This window comes from Morus notabilis, unplaced genomic scaffold (assembly GCF_000414095.1).
Source record: "Morus notabilis unplaced genomic scaffold, ASM41409v2 Scaffold1175, whole genome shotgun sequence".
Taxonomy (NCBI): domain Eukaryota; kingdom Viridiplantae; phylum Streptophyta; class Magnoliopsida; order Rosales; family Moraceae; genus Morus; species Morus notabilis.
The window spans coordinates 18,542-40,569 of NW_010365976.1; the positions used below are offsets into that span (position 1 = coordinate 18,542).

A 22,028-nucleotide genomic window follows, 5' to 3' on the forward strand; every position below is an offset into this window, starting at 1 on the left:
GATTTTGTCGATAATGTACTATGTATTTTTCTAGTACTTTTATCCAAGTGGCATCTTCATTTTCTAAATCTCTTATTCCTTCGTGGTACCATTTTCGACTTTTAATAACTAATTTGAAAATTATGCAATTTCTCTCTTTTCTTCTTCTGTAACATTATAGCGTTTTAATCTCATATTTTCTGTTAATGTGAAAATTTAAAAATATGGCTATAAGTAAGAATTATTTATAATTGCGTCTATTATGTGTTCTTTTTGTGGTCATTTTTTTGTTATTTCATTCTTATCCATCTGTTAATTACAATGTGAAATTATTTTAGTAATAAAAAGAAGCTGAATCTTTATTTGCCTAAATTATCTATATGTAGTTAACTACAATATATTAAAATTCATAGTAAATAATTACACAAATTCTGTAATAACAAATTTAATAAATTATATATTTGCAATTGCAATTTATTCTACGTAAAATAATATAAGAATGTCCATAATCATCATACATTTGCAACGATAAAAATCTAAAATTTACAATGTTAAGTATAACTATGTACAAAAGAAATTAATAGTATGGAAACAATACATAAATTAAATTCGTGAACAGTACATGAATAAACAAATACATATTTGTATGTCTATCTTCAGCTTCATCCTTCATAAATGAGCAAACAGATTAAACGTGTCTTATAATACCATTTCATTAGATAAATATTATGCTTCAAAAAAAATATACATTATGAGTTCTCGCTTGAAAATAAATGATGATAAAAATTGACTTTATAAAATGACAGTAGAAAATAAATATTGATAAAAACTAACTAAAACGAGTTATAATTTTGACGAATATTAATCCTAACCAATGTAATCCAACCTTGCATGAAAATTAAACGGAGCTTAAAGCTTAATTTGTCATGATACCTTGAATTATATAAGATTTATCAGATAAATCTTGTATAATTTTATATACATAAACACATATTTCCAATTCCTGATTATTTTAATAGAAAAGGTTTCATCATGACTATTAGGTGATGTAGAACAGTTAGGAAAGCGATGTGAATAAAGAGAAAAATAAGAGGATTTTTTATTTATTTATTTATTTATGGAAAGATAAGATGAATTAGAGAGAAGGGAGAAGGAGAGAAGTCAGAATTTAGATAGAAAAATATGAATATTCAATATTATTAATTTAGTATGAAAATAATGAACATGAAGAGACCTATTTATAGACACAAATTCTAAAACAATTCTATTCAAAAAATAAAAATAAAAATAAAAAATCCCAAAGCAATTAAAGCAAACCTAAATCCTAATAGTTATTCAATTTAAATAGATCTTATATCATTTTATACATAAAAACATATTTTAAAATCCTCATTAGTTATATCTTGCTCCTCATCATTATGTTGACATCATGTGTACATAATTAGTGGCTTCCTCTTGCTATTGATCTTCAAATAGAGTCATTAATTATGTTCTAGATTAGTTAATTTTGGGTTTTTTTTTATTTCTTGTGTTACTTACCATCACATAACACATAATGCATGACAAATATTAAACACCTACGGCATTGGGGTAGTTTTTAATTACTTTGAATAATATAATGTGTTTGTGCGTGTAATACATGCAATATATAATTATAATAAAACGGCATATACTTGAAGCTTGTGCTGCCACTAATTTAAGTGAAAGCGACCAACCTAACATTATACACCGTGACTCAATACTTTGGATTGTTTAATGCAGTGTGACAAAATGATTGGTGGAAATAGATCACAAAGGCTTGGGAAGACTACAAATTATTGGATGAAAAGGGGGTTTGAAAGGGAAAATTGGGAGACCCATTTGTTTAATCATTCTTTCACATTCACCATTTCCTTAAAATATATGTTTGATAATCACATAATTGAAAAAGAAAAAAAAAAGGAGTTTTTTTAATAACGTCTGAAAAAATGAATTATTGAAAACATCATTGTTTTCAGTTACAGTTATCAAATCTATATCAAAAACTGTTTATTTTGTATTTTTTTAATCCGATGTGATTTTAATATAATTTGAAGGTCAGAAATTGACCCTATCGGTAAGTACGTCTTAAGAAAAACTTTGAGAAAAGAAAAGAAAAAAAACACAAGGCAGTGGCGGTGGGTTTGCTTCGGATCAACTTGGTCTTGTGAAAGGACCACTTCTGACTCTTTCCTTCAATTATTTCTATTATACTTACCTGGGCTGGCCATGAGTGTGACCGTTTGTGTGTTCTTATTGCTGCTATTTTAGTATATAGTTGTTTTTGTATTATTTGTCATTTGGGCCTTTTGCACTGGCGGTAGGTAAAGTTGTTATGAAGGAAAGCTACAGCAACGGAGAGCTGTGAAATTGTCAAAGATCTGGCCAAGTTCCATTTCAAAGGCAAAAATATTCTATGATTTCTTTTCGTTAGGATGAAAGGCTTAGGAGAATTCTTTATTAGGGTACGCCCAAAAAGAAAAAAAAATAAAAGAAAAACCCAGCTATCAGGATGTTTTTTATTATTAAGTTCAATTATTACTGTTTATATTAGTCTGATTTGGAATGCAACTATCATTTTCAAAACAAAAAAGTAATAATCAATTCACCTGCCTTTTCGGTTCTGAAATGATTATGGTATACATAGAACCCGTTTAGTTTCCTGATTCGAGTTTTTAATTCGAGTTGAGATGTGACTTTATGTGAGAACTTTTTACTGTAGCAAAAAGTTATATGTGACTATTTTTTAGAGCTTTTTACTGTAACAAAACTCAAATTCTAAATTCGAATAGGTGAAATGAACGGGGCTATAATGGTCCAAAAATTTTGCAATGTCCTTCGCTAAATCTTAAAATAAAGTGTGATTTAATAATTACTTCAATATTTCTTTATTGATGAGTATTGTTATTTTAATCATTGGACATGAATAAGATGATTATAATGAGTTAAGTAGTTGATAAAAAAAAATGAAACCAATTAATAAGCATCAAATTTAGAGAGCTCATAATAATATCTTCAGTTAATGCTTAAGGTTAACTGGTTGATCAATTTATTATTAAGTCAAATAAAACACAACAGTAATTTAAGATATGCATTTATTTTTATAATATGTAATCATCATTCACTGAAACTTATGTATATTAAAAAAAAAAAAAGAATTAGCGCGCAAGGTTAGTGGGGTTTCACTTTTGACCTCAGTTTTGTTTGTACTTTGGTGGTATATTCCTGCCTTGTTCAAAGAGATTAATCCATAATAGTGACTGAAACCAAATACCATTAGTGTTAACATCAGATTAATTATATGTTACTAGATTTTGAGGATAAAAAGCAAGACTAACTATAGTGATGTTTTTAGCTCAAAGTGCATAATGAGGATGATAAAACTAGAAAATTTTTCATTGGATTGAATATATTGTTAGTATCTGATTTATGAGTAGGTTTTTCTTTGTCTCATTATGATGTCCACATAAGATGGAAATGAAGTAGTAATACACCAATAGCCTTATTCCAGCACACACATAATTACAACATTCTTGGTTTTCCCTCTTACCAAACAAAGCCAAAATCCTAATACTTTGTAAGGATATTGATGCTGCCTGTCGATTGCTCACAAATTCTCTCTCTCTCAAAAAGTCTTCAAGATATTTCACTGCAATCACAGGAAAAAGGAAAAAGACTTGAACACGTGATTTTGCCTTTTGCATGAGTATAAAATATTCAAGTCCAGCTGGTTTTCATTGTTATGTTGTTAGGGGATTGGTTCTTTCAAAATGTCAAATATATATATATATATATATATATATGCGGACTTGTTTAATTAGTATAGTACAAGTGTATGAGCACGTTTAGATCTTTTACTAAAGTACTAAACCTTTTCCTTGATTAAACAAAGACTTAACATTATTATTAAATCATTGACATAGAAAAATAACTACCAATAGAGGACAAGTACCAATTATTTAGTTCACAAATCTTTGTGGTTAAGAGAACTAGAAGCACCCAAATTTGAAGGGTTGGGTCTAATGGGAATCGTTGATCAAGCGCATTGTAATAACCAAACACAATTTTGTTGGACAAGTGGTGGCATAATCCTGTACAGAGCCGCAACTTTTTAGAATGTGATCGTAGAGAATCTGACCAATATTCCTTTAAACCGTCAATAAAACCAGCATTATTATTTCAAGATTAATGGTGGAATTTGCTTTATAGAGAATAATACGTGAAAGAAAACACTTCTGAAAAGTGATGGCAGCCAAAGAAAAACCCCACCAAATTAAAAGGGCTAACACTGTCGAATCATTCATCGTTTCTTGCTGGAGAATATTGATTTTGATTACAATCCCCATTTGGGTTCTCGAAAGGATTTGGACATCTACCATGCCATAGACCTTCAATAATGGTGCTGAGCAAGATCAAAAGCAAGATAGATATATATATATATATATTGTTCACTAGGCTTTCCAAGCAGCCACTAGCCTCCATTATTGTTTAAAGCTTAATAATTTGCAGTCCCACAACGCAAGAGTCCAATGTAGTTTATCTATTAGTCATTGTATCATATTTTCTCATTTTCTTAGCAGACTCGGAAGAACTGAATATAGTTTAATCATTGAGCACTACTATCATGTCACGGTATGTATACAATCGGTTGAAGAAAACTATCATGTGACAAAAATAAACAAAAGAAAAAAAAAAAGAAATTATGACCCATCATATTGTAGTATGAGTGTTGCAATATGTGTGTTGCAATATGTGTGTTGATTAGTGTTGCAATATGTATTGTTATAAAGTGGGCCAACAATAATTTAATATTTTAACACTCCTCCTCACGTGCGGGCTGGGCAATGGACAATCGTATAGGTAAATTAATTGGAAAGTCCAACACGTGAATATTTAAGCCCGAGTTATATTAAAGCCCCAACACATGATGACAATTTAAATGATGATAAAGAGTGTAATTATGGGAGTTTGAACTCAGAATCTCCCGCTCTGATATCATGTTAATTTATCAATCCATCCCAAAAACTTAAGCTATTAGGAGGTGAGCCAACAATAATTTTATACTTGAACAATTATATTATTAATAATGATAAAAAAAAAATGTTTCTCTAGACCTTTATACAGGTAATATGAGCGTGTTTATGCAGGGATTGGATAAAAACTTATACACATATAATTATCTTTTATTCGGAGTCTCACATTGATTATTGCATCGCAAGAACTTTTAGACAAACCACAAATTTTTCTTACACAATCATGTGGCACTCCTATTGCACAACAAAATCTTATCATCTTTGTTATAATTCTTATAATTCCTTGATAACAATTTTTCTTTTTTTGTTTTTTTTTTCTTTTTGACAAGAACTTCATTATGTGAAGCATTTTTTATGTGATAAGAAGATATAAAAACTTTTATAAAATGCAACTAAACAGAATCCATACAAAAGAAGAGTGCCAATACAAAAGGGAATGGCCTCAACATTAATTTAAAAGATGAAAATAAATTTAGAGCCAGCATTCACTGCAACAAAATGAGCAATAGTGTTGTTTACGCGGCTGGTATATTTACACACACATAATTAATAGTCTGCTGGAATAAAGACACGACATAAGAAATGCAAAAAATAAAAATAAAAAATAAAAAAAAGATAATAATAATACAAAGAAAATATATAAGTATAATCCAAAGGATAACACAATATTATATGAGGTTATTGGTACAATCAATAATGAATAAATACAAAGAATTGTTTTATCCAAATAATTCTTCTTATGAAAAGTAAAAGAAAAGGAAAAGAATAAAAAAGGGAGTTCCGCAACATACAGAGGCATTATGAAGAAGCTTAGGCATTATTAAGAAGTTAAAATTTATGTGTGAGTTGATTGAAAAATGTACAAATTGATATGTGGGTTGTGAGAGAATGATTAAGCCATGCGGAGTAAACATGAATCATTAGGGTCTCGTTCGCTTAGCGAATTTGAGTTTTTAATTCGAGCTGAAATGTGATATTTTCTGAAAGTTTTTAACTGTAGCAGAAAATGTGAGATGTAACATTTTCTGAGAGCTTTTTAATTATAGAAACTCAGAATTAAAAACTCAAATCGGTGAAATGAACGAGGCACATAAATTAAGTGAAAAGAGAGTAGATTTGAACCATTGGATTTGTTCAATCCATGGTTGAAGTAAAAAACTATTCCCACTTGCATATAAGTTATAGATATAGCTTAGATTATAGATATAGATTATAGATAGATAATGCATTTGACACTCAAAATAGGAGGCACAACACAATAAAACCTTAATAATTAGAAAGGTCCAACGTAAAGTAGACGGTTGTGTAGGCCAGTTGGTCGCATGGCTAAACATCACAATTACATTCATATATATATATATAAAGTTCATATTAAGCGACAAAAAGAGCACGTGGGTAGCATTCAGCCACTTCTATTGTAACGACAAGAAAGGAACAAATCCCAAAATCAGAACCATTATTCATTCATATAGATCCACATTCACAAAGATGCTTGGTAAAGACTCCGGTATTAGTCCAAATAAGTAGGGGAAAAAAGAAAAAAAGCAACTTTGAGTGCTCAATTAAACTACTCTTTTTTTTTTTTATCTTCTTTAAAAACAAAAAAAACAAAAAAATTCATAGCACTTTAATACGAAAAAAAAAAGAGATACCTTAATATTTAAGTCAGGTTGTAATATATTTGCATGTTATTTATTATGTCACTATTTTAACCAATTATACACTCAAAACGTATAATACCAGCCCTTTCATCAAAAAAAAAAAAAAAGAAGAAGAAGAAGAAGGAACGTATAATACCAATATAATGAAAATAAAGGTACAGCATCTAGGGGCAGAGTAAATAGATGGAGAAATCTTTGGTAGAGATACGTAAAAAAAATAAAAAAAAAATACCCAATAAGTTCTGTACATTCTAGACCATATTATATCTTCATTAGGTTTTCTATTGAATTTGTATTTTTTTTCCATTCAAATATCATTTTAATGTAATTCGATGTTAAAAAATGTACCATATTAGTTCAAATATTCAAGTGAAACCTTTACCAACACTACAAGAAAAGGCACTTTTACTACTCCATAGTGAATTTATTTTGCATCAGCCACCACCAAGAAGCAATTAAGCAAAAAAAAAAAAAAAAAAAAAAAATCATTAAGGCCAAAGTTCAATGGAAAAATAATATCACAGTATCTTTCCTACTTTATATACAATTCAGTTAATTTGAAATAAATGAGGAATGCTTTCAAGTAAAACCCACTTATATATATATATATATATAATAAAATATAGTATTTAAATATATATTTACATATATTCCTCGTTTTTCATATGCATACATAATATTTGGTTTTATATGGTGATGATATAGATATAGCCTATGATCTGCAGTCCCATCTTCAGTGGTCCATCTTTTACCCTGATTCAATGTATCATGATAGAAAATACAATTCAATGCAAGTTATAATATTGAATATTGATATTGAATCATTCCTTGTTGCCAAAATCGCTAAATCCATTTACTGCAAACTTGTACATATAATTGGGATAAGAACTCGTTACAACCGCTACTTTATTTTTTTCTTTTTTTTTTTCCTGAACAAAGGGAGCTACAATCGTTTGGGCCCATAAAAAAAAAGTGAGGTACTATAATTATGATATCTAGATGACATTTCATGGACAGAAACCAATTTGAGCAGAATTATGTTGTCTCAACTGTTTGTTCGTTTTTCTTCTTAGCAAAATGAGGGAAAAAAAAATGAAAAACCATGTTTGTTTGCTTTGATCCAATGCCAAAATAAGATATGTGGTCTAAAGCATTTCACTGCACATAATGATTTAAAAAAAATGCACCATAATTGGACTAAGCAATTATCGAAGGTTTAGCAATTTTTATTTTTATTATTATTTTGTAATAATGAAGAATGACATGCTTTCGGATTTTGAATATGTGTGAAAATGAACTTTAATAATGGCATTTAAAAAAATAATCAATCCATGATTGATTGATTGGCTTGATGGTTATTGACCGATATGAATTAGTGTTAAACTAATGTTATTTAGAGCCCGTTTGTTTGTTTTATAGGAAGTTTCTCTAGTGTTTTTTATTTTTAAATATCAGTGTTTTTTGGTATTTTTAATCGTTAAATTTGATTAAAATCACATCAGATTGAAAAAGTAATCATAACAGATAAATTTTAATACAAATTTAACGGATAAAAAGTAAAAAATATCGGTGTTTTCAAAAAGGAGGAAACACAGAGAAAGTCTCTTTTTTCATATATTTAAACTCAAATCATTGATTCTGCTGTAGTGGTTTTTCTCATAAAAAAATTGAAACAACATTTTTCTCACAAAAAATTAAATTTCAAATGTCAGAATAAAAAAATCATGGTTTGAGTATACATTAGTGAGGTTTTAAAGTATTGTCACGTCAATTAATAAAAAAGTTTACATATACTAATAAAAAAATAACAACTCACATGTCACATTAATTAGTATACAAGAATTGAGATTATAGTTATTGTCACGTATAAAGTATTTTACAAATATCGAGACTCAGGGATGCGTTTTGAGACTAATGTTTGGATCAGGGTGATGCTGCTTTTATATTTGTTACAAATTATATTTTGATTGCTTGAACTTTTTAAAAATTAAATTTTTAGTAGCTTTTAAAAATTATCTTATGACCCCTCAACATTTTAAAAACTATGTTTTGATCCTTAAGTTTTTATAAATTATATTTTGATCTCTTAAATTTTAAAATTGTTTTGATCCCTAACTTTTTTAAAATTATAATTTGAGCCCCCAAGTTTTTCAAAATTATAATCAACTCCTAAACTTTTTAAAACTATTTTTTGACCCCAAATTTCTTTTTTTTAATAAAAAATTGCAATGTGACCTATTATTTAATTTTTTTTTTTTTTTGCAAAAAAAAAACCCCTTTGAATAATTCTACCTTTTCCCTAGGCCCCTCCAATGTTTGGTTTGGATCGAGACTAGAGACCAGATGGATTTGGATTAGGCCTAAATTTTATCTTTTTTACAAATTAATAAGATAAAAATCCCTTTAAATAATAGGAAATTTTTAAAAATATCCCTTGAAATGGATCCCATTTTATTTCTACCCGTTAACACTAGCACATATGTTTCTACCTTTTAAATTAGAACTAGTCAAGGGATAGAGTTTTTTAAAGAGGTACTTTTAGTAAGTTGAGTACTTAAGAAAATATAATATGTAATTTTCTCTTGAATAATTCTATCTTTTCCTTTGCCCCATCTAATGTTTGGTTCGGATCAAGACTAGAGTCCATATGGGTTTAGATTAAGCATTTTATCTTATTACAAACTAATTATTAATACACAAATAGAATACGGTGGTAAGCATAGTATAATGTAATTTAATTATTAAATACGATGCAAATCAAACGATGTATTATATAAAAATTATACAATATAAAACTATTCGGTACAATACAATAAATATGGTGAACCTGACATTATAAATAGAAATGATCAAAGCTAGCAGCAGAAGTCACTGCATTTACTCATTTCATATTTCAACGAGTTGTGCAAAATAATAGGTAATAATTAGGTATGGTACTTCTCCTCCTCATATTTGGCTTTGGATTATTTAAGTATTGAGCATTAGAGGCGTTGGACAGGAAAATAACAAGGAAAAATAAATAAATCAAAGTGAAGAAAATTGATTAAACATGGTTGCTACTCAAAATGCTCTTTGAAAATCATGGAGATTCTGAAGGAAGACACTTTTTGATCAGTTTTATCATCTACGTTTCATGATATAACAGTCAAGTACTTAACAAAGTGGAAGCTGCCTAAAAGATGGCTGAGAAGCTCCTTCTCCAACTAAAGACGAGTTAATGGAGAGGACTAAGGTTAAGACTCAGATTTGTAGGGTGCGTTTGGAACTCGTTTCAAAATGATTTTATTTTATTGTATGAAAATGAAAATGAAAACGTTTTTAATTTCAAACATAAATTATTTTTGAAAATGCGTTTGGTAGTTTTATCAAGAGATTATTTTCAGTATAAAAAAACTCATTAATGTCTCTCTCTCTTTTTCTCTGCTCGAGAGAGGAGAAAACTAAAACAAAAAATGAAAAACGACTAAAAGTCATTTTTCATTTCTCTCTCATTTTACACTAAACCAAAATGATAAAATAGAAGGGCACGTTTGGAACTTGTTCCAAAATGATTTTATTTTTTGTATGAAAATGAAAATGAAAACTTTTTCAATCTCAGACAGAAATTATTTTTAAAATTGCGTTTAGTTGTTTTATTAAGAGAATGTTTTTAGTGTAAGAAAAACCATTAATGTCTCTCTTTCTCTCTCTCTGCTCGAGAGAGGAGAAAGCGAAAATAAAAAATGAAAAATGACTAAAAGTTATTTTTCATTTATCTCTTATTTTACACTAAACCAAAAAATCGTTTTCATTTTCATTTTTTATCTTTATTGCGTCAAACGCAGTTTTAAAAACGTTTTCTTTTTTTTTTCTCAAAAAACGTGAAAAATAAAAACGAGATCAATTTCAAAAACGGCCAAGAGATTAGTAATAGCTTTACAAAATACATTCTTATAGCCTAGCTAAGCCATTTCAAAACAGATGCACAAGCACATAAGTGGTCTAAATTTTAGAATATGTCTTTACTTCCTCATAATGACAAAGAAAAATCTACATGAGATTAAACAATATTACTTTTCATAACAATTATTATTTTTTTTCGGCTAGGAAAATTACTTAGCATTATTACACATATAAAATATTGTATAGTTTACATTTATCTATATATATAGAAAACAAACCACTAGCTAAGGATTATTGGGTTTTCAACCCATTAATATAAGAAATCACCCAATGCTAGAATTTATACCAATATCATAGTACGGAGTGTAATGATTTGGAGGCCAGGAAAGTGAAGAAGGTGAGTTTGGACTTGGAGGTGAGCGATAAGACGAACAAGAGGAATGCGACGACGTATTGCTTGAAGGATTCAGAATCATCAATGGTACTACGTCTTGAAGTAGCCCTTGTGGGCCTCTTTCTTCTTGGGCCTGCTCCTCAAGACCGTAGCCCATGAAATCACTGCTTGAGTCCTGGCCCGTTGGATCAACCATTTGTGGGCTTTCTTGGGTTTCTTGTGTTTGTTGGGCTTCGGATTCCGTGATGTTCTTCTTGGGCTTTTTGATTGGTAGATTAGCATCTTGGGTCTGGCCCAAAATGAAAAATGGGTAAGTGAAGTGTAGGTGGAGCCCTTCATACGTAATGATGAGTGTGTCTGGGTCATCGCTGGACCTCTCCACTTGCTTCTTTGCACTGCACCTTGGGTTTGTGCACCTGTAGTAGCTCCTAATTTTCCATCAAAATTAGAAAAAAAAAGAAATAAAAGTTAATGGTGTATTATGGGTGCGTTTAAAACTCATTCTAAAATAATTTTATTTTTTATATGAAAATGAAAATGAAAACGTTTTCAATCTCAGACAGAAATCATTTTTGAAAATGCGTTTAATAGTTTTATCAAGAGATTATTTTCAGTATAAAAAAACCCAATAATGTCTCTCTTTCTCTCTCTGTTCGAGAGAAAAAAAAATGAAAACAAAAAATGAAAAATGACTAAAAGTCATTTTTCATTTCTCTCTCATTTTACACTAAACTAAAAAATCATTTTCATGTTCATTTTTTGTCTTTATTGCGCCAAACGTCGTTTTGAAAACGTTTTCATTTTTTCTTTCTCGAAAAATGTGAAAAATAAAAACGGGATCAATTCCAAACACGGCATATACTTTTTATTTTTTGGCTTGGAAATACTTGAATAAAATTGGCTTAAAAAAAAGTATCCATTGTCTAGGGTGATAAATGAACTTTTTTAGTCAAATAATAGATGTTATATTATTTTATGGCTTGGTGTAATTAGATCAAACGTCACCTCGTCAATCACATCAAAGATCTTCCATTAATTCATTATTTTATGACAATGTTTAATTTAATATTACTGATAATATCTTTTTTGCTTAGTTCTAATTATCTTACTACTTTGTAGGTAGGTAACTAGGAAGGGAATTAAGAATATTTTTAAAAAGAGTAATATTTAATATGGTTGAGATAGTTAATTTGGTGGTTGAGGGAAGTAGCATTAGGAATACTAAACCTTTTTTTCCTCTTCTTTAATTCAACGTTGATTGGTTTAGGTCTCTAATAAGCACTTGATTATGACACCGTTTTAAACAAATAGTTTTCACCAGAAACACGTGTGGCCCCCCCATCCATTTTACACAAAATATATTGCTCTTAAGAGAATCTGAATTCACAGAGTCAAATATTAAAAAAAAAAGTGTATTTCATTATCAACCAAACAAAAAAAAAATAAAAAATTCAATTTCGGAAAGCATTAAAGATACTTCTCTGCAATTGATGTGGGACTATTGCAACCCATCTTAGGTATCTCTACAATTTTCTTTAAAAGGGAATAGGTAATTAAGTAGAGCGCATGCTCTACTACTCAATATAAAAATAAAAAATAAAAATAAAAGAACAAAAAAAGCCTTGTAAATTCAATATATGAAGATGACATTGATTCATTTGAATGGAAATATAAAGAAGAAAATATACATGTATATATATATAAATCTGAAGAAGGAAAAAGAAGAGAATTTTTGTGTAAATACCTAGGATTTGGGCTATTCTTGATGGACTTCTGGCCATACTTCCTCCATTTATATCCATCATCGGCCATCCCATTTCCACAGCTCTTTATCTTCAGTGTATACTTATTATCAATCTTACTTAGTCCCCTCTCCAATATAGAAATCCTGACAAAAAATGATAATCATATATAAATATCCATTAATTTCACACAAAACCCAAATCCAAAAATTCAAAGTTGAACACACAAAATATATATACACAAATTAAACATGTACACACCTAGGAGGTGAAATCTCTTGGGGTTGGATTTTTCTTGACGTAAACGACAAGGCACTTTCAATATCTTCAATTGTTGGCCCTGAATAAACGTTGGGGTTAAGCCTGTAAATATCACCAATATTTATACTATTGTTATTACCACCTTCTTCATTTCGAGTAGTAGCACTATAACTCGTGATCTTGTGTTCTGTTGATGAATCCTGTTGCATCAAAAAGAAAGGTGACACGTCATCTAAGAGCTCTCTCACAAGCTCTTCTTCTTCAAAGCCATCGGATGACCAAGTTTCCAATATTGCTTCTTTCTCCATTAGACGATTTTGATAATTAAGAACCACAAAACTAGTTTTTGTGCATTAGGAGAGAGAAAGAGATAAGAAGATAGAAAATTTTTGTGTAATATTATGTGCTTAGTGGAAGAAGAACTAGGGCTAGCGAGAGAATGTGATTTTAAGTAGTGATGATGATGATAATGATAAGAAGAGAATAATTGGGTTTTTTGTTTTTTTTTGGGTATGAAATACAAAGGAGAGGGAGAGAGTGGAGCAGATGGAGAGGAGAGAGGAAGTTGTCACCTCTACGTGTTTGCCTCTTGACTTTTAAAGTAAGAGGAGTAAGAGGGTGATGGTTTTATGTTTTGGATGTATTTGGCTTTGACTTTTGCCAAGAGTTCTTCTATGCTTTGCCGAATGGTAATTTTTGGCTATCTGTGGAAATGGGTACCACCTCATATCACTTATCTTTAATGGGTTTTTGCCCTTTTGCAATATTCCAAAGTGATGATGTAAATATTTCTATATGAGTATTGATAATTAGTGCAAATTAGGGGGCTATGCATGATTACATTCAAAAAAAAAAAAAAGAGAATTACTGAAAGAATGTATAAATCCTTATTTTTACCTCTTATTTTTAATTAATACATTTTTAACTAATATAATTAGTTAATTAAAAAATATTAATAAAAAATAAATGGGTAAAAATTTAAACTTACGCAGGTATTTGTCTATTTTCTTCTTAAAAAAATATATGAGGCTAAGGGGGTGCTATATTATGTTATGTGATGTCGCTTTTTTCCTTTTTCTTTTTTTTTTTTTTTTTGAATGGTTTTTTGATACTTTTTTTTCCTTTTTTTTTTTTTTTTTTTTTTTGAATGGTTTTTTGATACTTTTTTTTCCTTTTTTTTTTTTTTTTTTTTTTTGAATGGTATTATGATACTTCTTTTTCCTTCTCTTTTTTTTTACTTTTGTTGCTTCCTCTATTGTTCCCTATGCGCGTGTGTTTTTGTCTTGTTATATTGTTTTGAATTTTGATGGAATAGATGCGTTAAGTTGGACCAAAGCTACCTGACCCATGACCCCATTTCCAACAAAAGCATGCAAGAGTCAACCACTAAAGAATCCATAAAAAAAAAAAAAAAAAAAAAAAAAGGTACCTATTCAATATCCTAAAGGAGTGTAACTAATTATTGTTCTTTTTACATTCTTTAATTTTATGCAGTTGAACCCTTGCATTATTGACTGGATAAGCACAGTATATATTTATTAATTTATGATCTACGTTACAAACAAAACGACCCCCAATGCTTTTAGTACCTAAATAGAAAGATATGACAAAAAGTAAGGTGCAAATCGAAAATAAAAATAAATTACTAGCCTTCACTGGGTTTTGGGGAAAGGGTTGTTCCTAATCGATCTAAATCAATTTGTATAGGGCTTTTCTATTAAAGGACCATATACGAAAATATTGCAAGTTTTTAAGGTTCTCCTTCTCTCCTTTCTTATTTTCTTTCCCCTTTTTTTCCCAGTAATCGTATTAAAAAACATATTTTTGAAACAAATTTTAAATATAAATATATTTTTGAAACAATTGAAATAAATAACATACTTATTTACCTGGCAAATATGTAGTGGTAAATTTTTGGTGTAAATATTGTTTATACGCTTATTAAAAAATTATTTTCCAATAAATATTAGTTACTTCAATCGTGTTATTTACCTAAAAACCGTTTGAACAATATTGTTATTTGTCTTTTTATCTTTTTCTTTCTTTCTTTCTTTTTCTGATTAAAATGAAAATCACGTTTCTCTTATTACCTGAAGCAAGTGAAAGATTTTCAGGAAAAAAAAAAAGCATGTAAAAGTATATTCATTTAATCACGTTAGACATACTTATTTTAATGAGGTTGTGTTCAACTTTTGAACATAAAAAAGGAAAAAGGAACTTTTGGTGGGCATATGATTGGAGCAGGACTGGATTGGAGTGACGTGCTGGCACGTGGGATTAATTAGATTAATAAGTACTCCCTTTTGATTATCAAATTTTGATATAAATAATAAATAGGCATATTCAAAATCCTTTTAAGCTTTTTAACAATCTATTTGGAACGTATTCGGGTTTAAGTCTAACATTAAAAAGGAAAAACAATAACAGGCTTGAAATCTATTAAAAAAAGGGAAAAATCCCTAAAAAATATATATATGAACCAAAGTTATTCGACTCGTGAGGGATTGCAGATTTGACAATGCCATGGTGAAACGGGACTCCAAGAAAATTATTGTAGCTTTTAGCCTCACTATTCACTAAAAAAAATAAAAATAATAGAAAATAAATTATCCAAGGCATGACCTCTTATAATGCTCACATATGACAAAGTTGCCTTCAATACTTATATATTTTGATATATATATATATATATATATTGAACTTAGAGGTGCGCAACTTTGATCTTAGAATTTAACATTATGGTACTTAGGTGTAGAATTATCATTTACACTTATTTTAAACGATTTACAATTCAATATTAAGGGGATGTTTGGTTGGAGGATTTAAACCAGGATTTAAATCATGATTCATGGTTCGCTACAGTATTTTCTCTCACGAAAAATACACGTAAATCAAAAATAGTTCTAATCACATGATTCTAATTCATGAACCAAACGTCTTCTAAATGATTACGAGCCTGTTTGGATTGGTTTAGAAAAGTTATTTTTAACTTATTTAGTCTAAAAGTTATTTTTAAGACTATTTACATGGATAACATAAAGTGTTTTTTTATTTTTATAGCTCTTTTGAAACAAGCCACTTCTTAGATGCTTATGAAAAAAGAGCCTATAAAAAGCTTTTAATTTACATTTTTAACCATTTATTTGTAAATAACAAATTAAAAATTCTATTTATATCTTTGTTTTACATTACTTTTTATAATAATAAGACTATTTTTGTCTAATTTACCAAGCACGTTCAAAGACTCTTCTAAAATAAAAAAGTTATTTTTCACGACTATCTAAATATTAATTAAAAAGTTGTGGCCCGTGCTTCTCTTCCTCTATTGCTTAAAAGTAAAAGTACAAGTTATTTCAAACGGCCTAAGATTTTATATTGAAGCAAGATATTGATCACGGTATAAAAATAAGCTTAATTTCTGCTTATTTACTCATTCAACTAATTGAATTACTAATAAGGAAATTTTTTTTATTTTTTATTTTCTTGCTAGTCGGAAGTTATTGTAAATTAATATAATGTAAATGGAAACTGGTTAACGTTGATTAAACAACAACGTCATCAAGAACAAGAGAAATGACGCCTTCCAAAAGGGGGAAAAAAAGAAGAAGAGAGAAATGATACAATCTGGTTCGAGCCAACACAAATCCTAATCTTTTCTTTAGTTTTTTGAAAAGCAATATTACAAATCCTAACTTAAAATAAAGCAAATCTCGCTATTTTGTCGAGAACCTTATTTTCTAATTGAAAAATACATAATTACAAATACAACCAACCCTTAGCAATGCAAACAAGTTATATATATATATATATATAAATATATATAATCTGTACCTCCACTGCAAATTAATTCCCGAAATTCCAGATCGCAAAGATATTTAGCAATATTGAGTAATTATTCCTATAAATTAAATTTTCAATCCTAAAATCCAAGAGGAAGCCTAATTTAAGTAGGCTCTTCATGGCCAGCATAGAAGATAGCATATTTGTGTAAGCATAAGAGATAAAGCAATAAAAGCCTCAGAAACTATAATTTGCTGATCACTTGAGGAAGTTATAATAATAATGGCATTCATGCTGTTTATGGTATCACTTCCGGCAAAGAAATTGATCAAATTCACAGAAATGTTCCTTTCAATAAATAAATAAATTAAATTAAAGGCGAAAGAGCAACATAAATAGTCGAATTATAAACTATCCATGTAATAATAAACACCTCAAAGGTGTTGTTATTTTTCCCAATTTCATACGTTTCAAAAACTTAGATAATCACAATTTATGAAATTTCCCACTTTCATATATACTTTCCAACCTATAGAACCACTTATAATTATAATTGAAGTAATTGAGGTGGTAACACAAAAAAGGGTTAGTGCATACGTCTTCTAATTTCGGATTGATATCCAATGATCTAATCCTATTATACACCAACTCTATTAAATGTGCAAAGAGGAAAAAAAAAAATCCTCTCCCACCAAACAATTAAAATGACCTTATAATGCAAAAAAAAAAAAAAAAAAAAAAAAAAAAAAAAAAAAAAAAAACTTTTTAGCCACATTAAATATATTTAACTTGAACTTGAACTTATTTGTTGAAATATTGGTGCGATTTCTTGGTGTGTAATTTAAAGTTGCATTTATCAATAATGCAAGATTATCTTAGAAATTAAAAAGGAATGACTACCTGATATTTTTGTTAAAAATAATAACCTTAAAGATATTGAAAATAGAACAACTAGCTTTAAAATCTGGGATTCTATTAGGAAAAAGAAAAAAATCTCATTAATAACAGGATAAGGCGGGGAGAAGCAGGGATTCCCCAACATGGTAACATTTGACAGAGTTTAAAGGATATTATGCCTAACTCACCTTCGTAAAACCGGCTTGTTAGGGGAAGATTTCTCTCGTCTTATTAAGTAAATCATGTTAATATTTTTGTGAGATTATAATATAATAAGACATCCATCCCATTCTTGTTAGCCTTAGACGGTTTATGGGGCAAGAATTGTATTATAGGAGGTTGGCTTGGGATGATATTAGGAAAAAAAAAAAAAAAAAAAGAAGATCCATTTTCAGCTCGTTTACATCTTTATCCCTCATGAATTATAATTTTTTTTTTTTTTTTTTTTTTTTTTTTTTTTTTTTTTTTTTTAGTTTAGGCAGCTTCGGAATTAGGAGGGGACACGGCACATACCCCCACTCAATTTTTATAATTTTTAACTTAGTCTATAAGTTTATTTAGGTTTCTAATATGCTCCTTCACTAAAATGCTTGGATTCAAATGTGCCTTTTTTATAATTTTTTTCTTCAATCTATCCCATTAACATTTAAGTTATCCAACTACTTTTACTTAAACTTCTAGTCCTCAAATTTTTTTCCTGAATAACCCTTGCCACTATTCGATTTATTTTTTATTATAAGCTTTCTTTCTTTTCACTTTTTTAATCAAAAGGTGTGATTAGTCTTAGAGATTATTGGCTTCTATAACAGTCAATTTTATTTCATTTTATTGAGAGCTTAATTTTAATCTTTATATTTTCATTTAATTTCTTATGTTTTGATAGTTCATTGAAATATGTAATAGAATAGGTTGACATGCTATAATTAAAGATATACCATATATATATATATATATATATTGAATTTAGTTTGGATTGAATATGCATAATATTAAGAAAAAATCCTGTTAGTGAAGAAAAAAATAACTTTGATGAAAATTTACTGTTGTTAGTGCCCCACCCAAATAAATTCGTCACTCAAGTGGAGCTGGAGTTTGAATTTGGAAACTCAATATTAGTTGACTATGCAGCCAAATTCACGGGTGATTGGGGTTTAAATTTGGAGCCTCAATATTTGCAGCAAAGTTACCTACCTAAATTCACAAGTTAATATTTTTAGAAAGGAGACAACTAATGACCCCTTTGATTTAAGGTTATCAAAACAGTTTCTCTAGAAAAAAATAAACTATAGGTAATTTTTTATTTTTTAACCGTTAAATTTATATAAAAAATTATGTTATGTATTTTTTTATTCAATGTGATATTAACTAGATTGAAAGACTTATAAAAAAAAAAAAAGTCCCATTTGTTATTACGTTTGTTCTCAAAATAAAGTTCTTTTTAAAAATTACTATTATCATTATGCAACCACAACAGACATTTTAGAAATTTTTATCCCTGTATAAAAAATAAAAAATAAAAAAAAATAAAAAAAAGTGATTCGAGTAGTTACTTCAAAGTGAGGGAAGGTTTGGCTGTATTTGGCTTTGACTTTTGAGACAAGTCCTAAAAAACGGTTTGGAAGGGCACAACACAAACACAACAAAACACCATCTCCACCTGCGGACAAAGCGGGTGAGTTGACCTTTCAGAAGAAGTGGGCTTAGGTTAGCCAGCCGCACACCAACGGCGTCGTTTAGCGGAGCTGGGCGCAGGTTAAACAAGACCCAAAAATCTTTGGTTGGATTTGTCCTCCAAAAGTCAACCCCCTGTTCTCCTCGTGGGGCCCAAGAGGGGGGACAGGTGTGAGTGTGGGTCCCACTTGTAGCGGTGACGTCACGAGCTGTCCTCGTCTAGGATCCTTCCCCTTCCCTTATGGGCAATGGATGTGCCACCGCCGGAGAAGAATTGACACTACACCTAACCAACCCAAACAAATCAGGACAGCAGAGGGTAAGACTAAGGGCATCTATCTTATCAAGAATGTTAATTATTCTTTTCTAATAAGGGAAAAAAATTGTGGCTCTAAATACTCCATTTATTTCACCGATTCGAGTTTAAAATTTAAGTTTTATTATAATAAAAAGTTTTAAAAAACAGTTAAATCTAACTTTTTTACTACAGTAAAAAGTTCTCACATAAAGTCACATCTCAACTCAAATTTAAAACTCATATCAGCAAACTAAACGGGCCAGTAAAATATGAATTATATGACTCCTAAAAACATAATATAGAAAAAAAATCATTAGTATTACTAGGTCTGTTTTTTTTTTTTTTATATGGGGTAAATGTTCAGAATTTCACCAATAAAAGGGAAAAGACATTATTCAATTTTATTTAAAGAGTACACTCACTTTCACTTACCTCGCTAAAAATTCAATGTCTATGTTATAGTATAAAACTATTGTTGACCCACCTCTTAACAATTTAAGCTTTTGAGATGGATTGGTAAACTAATATGGTATTAGAGCGGGAGGCCCTAAGTTCAAACCCCCGTAATTGCACTCTTTATCCATATTTAAAATTGTCATCATGTGTTGAGTTTTTAATATATCTCGGGCTTAAAGATTCACGTGTTGGGCTTTCTAATTAATTTACTCACACGATTGCCCATTGTCCAGCCCACACGTGAGGAGGAGTGTTAAAGTATAAAACTATTGTTGGCTCACATCCTAACAGTTTAAACTTTTAAGATAGATTGGTAAATTAACAGTGCACACATTTTATTTACCAAACGATAGGGTTTTAGAATATCGAATCTTAATCGTGGAAGAAGAAAATGCGTCTAATCGCACTATATTTTATTTAAACTAACCATAAACGTACGTGTCAAATTTGAAACTTGTAGATTATAAAAACAACGTTATAGTCGTTGAAAATAATCAATAATTAAAGTATAAAAGTTAGTCCACGCGAGTTCTTCAAACCAAAAAGTTTAGCCCACAACAATTCTTCTATTGGTATTGTGGAGGAGGAGGATCTGGCCGCGACCATGGTCAATGAAGTGGACTTCACGCAGCACCTAATTTGTCTTAAGATATATTTCAGGCCCACTTCATAAAGTATTGGTTGAAACTAGAAAGAAAATTGTAAGATGTTGTATAAATGTGTCGGAAGCGTATAATATTCAGTTTCAACGATTTACTGTTTCAAATCTTTGATGTGAACAATACAAAATTTGTCACGATATCTCATGATACTCAATTAATGTGTTGATTTTAATGTTAAGGTGTGTGAATATTACTAGAACATTCACTATTTTTTTTCAAACAACTAAAGTCAACCGGGTCAAACCTACTATAGAAATTTACAAACTAAGATGCAATTTAGATAATTTTTAAGGATAATGTTCGAGTAAAATTTAAAACCTTAAACATTTTACTTCTTCACCGTAAGCTCAATAAGACTAATGGCTCAATGAAAAGAGGTCATCCTTTTCTAGATACATAATATTTCTAGGCAGCAATTAAATTTGTGAACAAACAAAACTAATTTACTATCGCATTCATATTTATGTTGCACCCAAAATACTTAAATAAAAAAAAAATCACTTTTTAGATTTTTTCAACTTACTTTGTGTTTTTTTTTTTCAGTATGTTGGTTAATTCTTTATGAGTCTATTCACCATGAGATGTTCATACATTTCATTCACTTTAGGCTTATCTATCACACTAAAAGCGAAATAATCTTAATCTTTTATAAATATGCTGTATAAGGTTTTTGTCATCACTGGCAAAGTGAGTTTGTGGGTAAAATTGTCATATTTAAGATGTCAATTCGGACCGCCTGTTTTATGGTAAATGAATTATTTATGTGGTAAATGGTTCATTTAATGTGACACTAGGAGGAGCGAAAGTTCTGGTTGGAGTTCGTCACCTATTGTCAGTCCATCGCTGGAGTTTACGAAGATCTGTGCAAATGGAACATATCTCGCCAGTGAGAGGAACCATTCATCACCGATCACTCAAGTTGCCGCGCAAGATGTCCTCATGAAACCATGAGGGGAGCGAATCTCTGATCCTGCAGGAGAGAGAGAGAAAATAAAAAAAAATGTTATTTACTACCTACTAAATATAAATATGCAATTTACTACTCGAATTTTATGAATTCTGACATTTACTATAAATTCCTATTAAAAATTTAAAAAAAAAAGAAAATGACACAAATACTTTTTAGAGTGTATGAATCTAAATTTTTATTCTTTACTCTCAATTAATATTCTTTTTAATTAAATATTTATATTAATAAAAAAGATATTAACTAAGAGTAAAAAGATAAAAATTTACATCATGGGGAAGTTCAATAATTTTTTCATTAAAAAACTAACCGGGTTAGGCAAGGTCA

At 29.4% G+C, this 22,028-nt stretch overlaps 1 protein-coding gene across 2 annotated transcripts; it reads right to left on the bottom strand.

The window, feature by feature from the left end:
• Positions 1-10,776: 10,776 nt before the first annotated feature.
• LOC21392770 (probable WRKY transcription factor 49) lies at positions 10,777-13,354 on the bottom strand. 2 transcript variants are annotated; one of them, XM_024172829.1, is made up of 4 exons: positions 13,113-13,354; positions 12,971-13,049; positions 12,712-12,855; positions 10,777-11,395 (listed from the first exon to the last, which is right to left on the bottom strand). In XM_024172829.1, exons 1-4 carry the CDS (start codon positions 13,276-13,278, stop codon positions 10,897-10,899), a joined length of 888 nt encoding a protein of 295 aa, XP_024028597.1. In that variant the 5' UTR covers positions 13,279-13,354; the 3' UTR covers positions 10,777-10,896. The 2 variants fall into 2 exon arrangements, with proteins under 2 accessions (XP_024028597.1, XP_010107303.1); XM_010109001.2 differs by having other exon boundaries at positions 12,971-13,354.
• Positions 13,355-22,028: the final 8,674 nt, after the last annotated feature.

Bases quoted from the DNA above. Each gene is read 5' to 3' on its own strand.
- LOC21392770 (XM_010109001.2), bottom strand. From the start codon at position 13,278: ATGGAGAAAGAAGCAATATTGGAAACTTGGTCATCCGATGGCTTTGAA. The intron at 12,856-12,970 runs GTGTGTACATGT...ATTTTTTGTCAG, and splicing joins CAAGAGATTTCACCTCCTAG to GATTTCTATATTGGAGAGGG. The intron at 11,396-12,711 runs GTATTTACACAA...ATGGAAAATTAG, and splicing joins AAGAATAGCCCAAATCCTAG to GAGCTACTACAGGTGCACAA.